Here is a 6,011-nt window from a genome sequence, read left to right as displayed (position 1 = left end):
AGAAACGCTGACACCTCCAGCTAAGTTTGATTATAGGGGCATCCAAAAGTGATATTCAACAAGGTGAAATGTAAACATGTCTCACATGTCTAGAAGAAAGAAGGAGTACAAATAATTCAAACTATTAAAGTCAGACTAAGGAAATACTGTAAGTAATTGCATGAATTATCATAAAGTTTCTGAGTAAGATTGTTCTCTCTTTTGTCTACGAACTATAATGAACCTGTCTGTAATGCAGAAAAAAAAGAAATAATTTCAGACTGTTTCTGCTGCCCAAGCAGAGAGAAGTAGTTAATGTCTGATGCGATCAATCTGAATGAAAATGTTCACGTTAGGAATTAATCATAAAAAAACTACAGTTATTTATTAAACTACAGGTAAGCAGTTAACCACTGACATAGGACTGAAAACCCAGAGTTAAACCTGAAGTTACCTCGCTAACCTCAAACACTGGAAACACTGATTCTAAACAAAACTTGACCTCGTCAGTCTAGTCAAGAGCTTTTTGTCTTCTTCCCTAATGTCTACCTCTTGTCAGGGCCCTTCACTTTCTCCCCTCCTGTGCTTCCTTCCTGTGTAATTACCTGACTCTGCCCTAATGTGTTGCAAATGTGTCTCCTTGTCTCCCCTGCCCCAGAGTATTTAGTCTCAGTGTTCCCTTCCCTCTGTGCCATTTCATCTTGTTCTCCTTGTGACAGCGTTCCAGCCTTTGGTTCCTGCATGGAAGTTTCTCTTGTTTCTGCCTTGACCTTAACTTTAGCCAGCAAATTTTGTACTTTTGCCCTGTTGGACTGATTTACTGATTTACTGAATGTCTCTGAGAGACCTGCATTTTAGTCCTTTCCCCGTGATCAGTCATTGAAGTATGAACTGGTACCAATATGGACTCGGCAGACTCGGACCCTGTGCACTCAGCACTTCAGGCGCAGCTGCATAAGATACACAAACAAGATGAGCAAATCAGCCTGCTCTGACATGAAATCTAGGAACTCACTTTTATTTTGATTGATGCGCTTACACAGTGGCAGCAAGTTCTCGTAGCTTGTAGTTTTTTTGCAGTGTATTAGTGTGTTTTTGTCTTTGTCTTTATTCTGTGTTGTTGTTTTGCCTGATGATGGAGAAAATGGTGTGCGCGAGGGAGGACCTCCGTGCTTTACAGCATACCAGACATGGAGTTAAACATCCCATACTGGCTGAGCAGAAGGTGCAGTACTGAGGATGTAGAGCTGGGGCTAAACTAAAGGCTAGGAGATGGCGATATAAGCCATATCTACCATCGATTGTAATGGGCAATGTCAAATCCCTGGCTAACAAGTGTGATGAACTGGAGGCACTTGTGTAGTCTTTAGTTTTACAGAGACCTGGATAAACATTACTCCTGACTGTTGTGTGGATGTACCCGGCTTCACTGCAGTAATACCACAGTGAAGGAGAGCTGCTGTTGGGATATTGAACTGTTGGCAGTTGGTCTCAGATCCTACTATATACCAAGGAAGTTCTCTCACATTGTGGCCATTGGTGTTTACATTCAACCACAGGTGGAGCCTGCAGTCATGTGTGATGTCATTCATGAGACTGTTGCAAGAGTAAAGACTCAGCACCCTGCTGTATTCATTGCAATATCGGGTGATGTTAATCATCTCACTCTACCCCTTACCTGTCTAGCTTTGTTTAGTATGTAGACTTTCCCACCAGGGAAAACAAGACTTGATCTGTTGTATGCAAAGGTCAACAAGGCTTACACTGCTTTACCACCACTTGGCAGATCAGATCATAATCTGGTTTTGCTTCAGCCTTCCAACAAACCCTGTGTACTGAGGCAGGCTGTAACCACCCGTTCATTCAGGAACTGGACCCCAGAGGCTAGCAAGTCTCTAAGGGGCTGTTTTGAGTGCACAGATTGGAATGTACTGTAAAGTCACAGGAAAACAATAAGGAAACTGATGTTGATAGAATGGTTGGCTGCACCATGGACTACATTAACTTATGCATGGACATTGTAATATCAGCAAGGACTATACACTGCTTTCTAAACAACAAACCCTGGATCACCAGTAACATCAAGACACTGCTCAACCAGAAAAAGGAGGCCTTCAGGGTTGGAGACAGGGAGAAGCATAGGTGTGTGCAACATGGACTGATGAGTTCAACTGGTTCTACATAGGTTTGACACAGCCTCACCTGTTCTCTCTCCCACCGCTTCAGCTGCAGCTACTCCTACAGCATCACCTTCACACTGCTGCAACCCTGACACCATGACTACAACTTGCGCCTCTGGGATCAAGTCTCCTGTCCTTTAAAGTGGATGAGGTGAGGTTGGAGGCAAAAAGCTTCAACTTAAGTCTGTGAAAGAGGTAGGGTCCCGGTCTGGTGGAAAACATCTTGTTCTGATACCTAAAGTAGGGCGCCCGGCTGAGATAAATGACTATAGACTGAAGACTATAGTGAATAGAAGACCCTGGAGCAGCTGCTTCTCACCTTCTGAGGCCACAGGTTGAACATGCACTAGACCCCCTACAGTTTGCTTCCAGGGATCAAATTGGAGTGGATAGTGCCATCCTTTGCAGGCTCCACCAGGCCCATTCTTACTTGGATGAGCTAGGTTCTTTGATTTTTCAAGTGCATTTAACACCATCCAACCCCCTATTGTCAAAGACAAGCCACAAAGGATGCAGTGGATCCCCCCTTCATGTCCTGGATTATGGATTACCTCACAACCACAGTACATCAGGCTGGGTAACTATGTCTTGGGGACAGTGGTGAGCAGCACTGGGGTTCCACAGGGGACTGTTCTGGCTCCATTCCTGTTCACCCTCATACAGCAGACTTTAAATGTAACTCTGAGTCTTGCCACATCCAGAAATACTCGGATGACACAGCTATTGTGGTGTGTATCAGGAATGGGCAGGACGGGGAGTACAGGGATCTGATGATGGCCTTCAGTGAATTGAGCGACAAGCACTGGAACAAGGAGATGGTCAGTGACCTTCGCAAGTCTAGGCCCACCCTTCAACCAGTAAACGTTCAAGGGAATGACATTGAGGTGGTGCACAATTATAAATACCTAGGTGTGCACCTGGACAGTAAACTGGACTGGTCCCTGAACATGGATGCCATCTACTGGAAGGGGCAGAACCATCTTTTTTTTTACTCAGGAAGCTCAGGTCCTTTGATGTCTTCAGTGAAATGCTGCACGTTTTATCAGTGAGTGGTAGCAAGTGTCCTTTTTTTGCTGTGGTCTGCTGGGGCATGTCAGACAAGAACACAAGGAGACTGAACAAGCTGGTTAAAAAGTCTAGGTCTGTGCTTTGCAGTAGTCAGGACTGTCCAGAGCCATTGCAGCTCTGCCACTTTGGCTCCACTTCTAGGTTCCAGCCCCGAGATGCCTTCTCCAGCCCCTGTTTCTCCTGCCCAGCCTCTCTGACTCTTCAGACAGGCTTAGACATTCACATTTAGAGCTTTAGGCTGCTACCTTTGCAGACTTTCATCCAGATCTTGCAACGCAACACAGTTGGGAGGTGGCCCGTGCTCTGGTGACGCTGCGTCTGTTAGGTTCCCTATAAGGTTAGGACCCCGGAGCAGAGACGTACAGAGACAGGAGAACGGGAACTGAAGACTTCTTTAATAATACGAGCAAAAACAGTCCAAAACAAAGCAGGCAAAAGGAGGCAGGAGGCTGGCTGGCAGGAGAAACAGAGCGACGGAGAACCTGGAGACTGGGTAGCCGGGGAACAGCATGCAGGGAGAGAGCATGGAATAATCTGGCACAGAGTGGGTGATGAACCGGGTGTTTTAAACTGGCTTAATGACTAATGGGCTGCAGGTGGGTCAGGCTGCCAGTGCTGCACCACGCCCCTGCCACACACAAGCTCTGCAGGGAAAAACAGAAAAAAGGGAGGGGGAAACAGAAAGAGAACAAAAAGTGCAACAAACAAAACATACAATTCAAAACCATAACAGTACCCCCCCCTCAAGGGACGCCACCTGGCGGCCTACCAGGCTTGTCCGGGTACCTAGCGTAAAAGTCATTAAAGAGTGCAGGGTCCAAAATAAGGGAGCGAGAAACCCAAGAGCGCTCCTCAGGTCCATACCCCTCCCAATCCACCAAGAACTGGAAACCCCGGCCTCGCTTCCGTACATCCAACAGCTGCCGGACAGAAAATGCAGGGTGATCGTCAATGATCAGGGGGGCCGGAGGGGCTTCGGCCGGAGGGCAGAGAGGGCTAGTGGAGACAGGCTTGAGGAGTGACACATGAAATGCTGGGTGGATATTGAGGGACGGCGGCAGCCTTAGCCGCACCACACTGGGGTTAATGACACGGTCAATGACGTAAGGACCAATGTACCTGGGAGTAAGTTTCCGGGACTCAGTATGGAGAGGAAGATCACGGGAAGATAGCCAGACCTGCTGACCGGGCTGATACTGGGGGGCTGGAGAGCGGTGAAAATCCGCCAGTCTCTGGTTACGGGCCGCCGTTCGGGTGAGAGCTGCCCGGGCTTCACGCCAGACTTGACGGGCCCGCCGGAGGTGCGCCTGCACCGAGGGAACGGCCACCTCAACCTCCTGTGCAGGGAAGAGCGGAGGCTGGAAGCCATTAGCAGCCATAAAAGGAGACATACCTGTGGCCGAGCAGATCAGGGAGTTGTGGGCATACTCAACCCAGGGAAGGTAGGCAGACCAGGAGGCTGGGTGATGAGAGGCCACACAACGAAGCGCTGCCCCCAGATCCTGATTCGCCCGCTCAGTCTGGCCATTAGTTTGTGGATGGTATCCAGACGAGAGGCTTGCCGATGCCCCCAGACTCCGGCAAAAAGCCCGCCACACTCTGGAGGAGAACTGCGGGCCTCTGTCAGACACCACATCCTGGGGAATGCCATGCAGTCTGAAAACATGCTGAATGAGCAAGGCAGAAGTCTCGAGGGCAGAGGGGAGTTTAGGTAGAGGGATGAAGTGGACCGATTTGGAAAAACGGTCAACCACAGTTAAAACGGTATTGTTACCTTCTGAAGGAGGGAGGCCAGTGACAAAGTCCACAGCAATGTGAGACCAGGGCCGGTGGGGGATAGGAAGTGGGCGAAGAAGCCCAGCAGGAGCGCGATGCGAAGCCTTACTGCGGGCACAGACTGAGCAGGCAGAGACGAACTCCTTGGTGTCAGCAGACATGGAGGGCCACCAGAAACGTTGACGAAGCAGAGCCAGGGTCCGATGAAAACCAGGGTGGCATGCCACCTTGGAGGAGTGGCCCCACTGGAGCACCGGGGACCGAACAGGTGGAGGCACGAACAGTCGGTTGGGCGGGGCACCCTCGGGGGCTGGATGGTCCGTAAGAGCCTCCTGGACCAGCTGCTCCACCTCCCAACTGGCTGCTCCCACCACACAGGAGGTCGGCAGGATAGTGTCCTCAGCCGGATCCTCCACAGGGGAACAGAATAATCTGGCCAAGTATGGACCCCGCAGAGATGGAGAGGGTAAGACAAGCCCTCACTGCGCAAGGAGTTTGTGTTGGGCAACATGAGAGTGCCCTCAGCGAAATTATGGACAGACTACTCCATTTGACCGCAAGTATTACTCGGCTGGACAACCGTTTGAACCAGGTCTCCGCTCAGCTTTCCACACTGCCACCTCCAGCTCCTACCCAGGATCCTCCTGTTGTTTCTCCTGCTCCAGCTGTTTCATCTACCCTGCCCAGTCATCCCCGTGAGCCCTTTATCCCCACTCCAGACAGGTACTCAGGTGGTTTAGGGTCATGTAGTCAGTTTCTCCACCAGTGTTCTCTAGTATTTGACCAGCAGCCGTTAACCTATTCCTCGGAAAAGTCGAAGATAGCCTTTGTTTGTAGCTTACTTTCTGGGAAGGCATCTGCATGGGCTGTGGCCATGGCTAAAGCTGGCTCACCATCCTGGCAGTCTTTCCAGTTGTTCAGTGACGAATTTCGTCGAGTTTTTGACCATCCTCTTCAGGGTAGGGAAGCCGGTAATAGACTTCTCTCCTTGCGCCAGGGATCTCTCTC

General features: G+C 49.7%; 1 protein-coding gene across 1 annotated transcript; it reads right to left on the bottom strand.

Moving 5' to 3' along the window:
• Positions 1-3,545: 3,545 nt before the first annotated feature.
• Positions 3,546-5,514, bottom strand: LOC139625748 (uncharacterized). Its single transcript, XM_071485924.1, has 2 exons — positions 5,002-5,514; positions 3,546-4,864 (listed from the first exon to the last, which is right to left on the bottom strand). The coding sequence occupies exons 1-2, from the start codon at positions 5,512-5,514 to the stop codon at positions 3,971-3,973; spliced, it is 1,407 nt and encodes a 468-aa protein (XP_071342025.1). The 3' UTR covers positions 3,546-3,970.
• Between the last annotated feature and the right edge of the window lie 497 nt (positions 5,515-6,011).

Source organism: Trachinotus anak, unplaced genomic scaffold (assembly GCF_046630095.1).
Source record: "Trachinotus anak isolate AG129_WGS33_773 ecotype Australia unplaced genomic scaffold, CSIRO_AGI_Tana_v1 ptg000009l, whole genome shotgun sequence".
NCBI lineage: Eukaryota > Metazoa > Chordata > Actinopteri > Carangiformes > Carangidae > Trachinotus > Trachinotus anak.
This window is presented reverse-complemented; position numbering and strand designations above follow the sequence as displayed.

Bases quoted from the DNA above. Each gene is read 5' to 3' on its own strand.
- LOC139625748 (XM_071485924.1), bottom strand. From the start codon at position 5,514: ATGTTGCCCAACACAAACTCCTTGCGCAGTGAGGGCTTGTCTTACCCT. The intron at 4,865-5,001 runs GTAACAATACCG...GGCATTCCCCAG, and splicing joins TGGCCTCCCTCCTTCAGAAG to GATGTGGTGTCTGACAGAGG.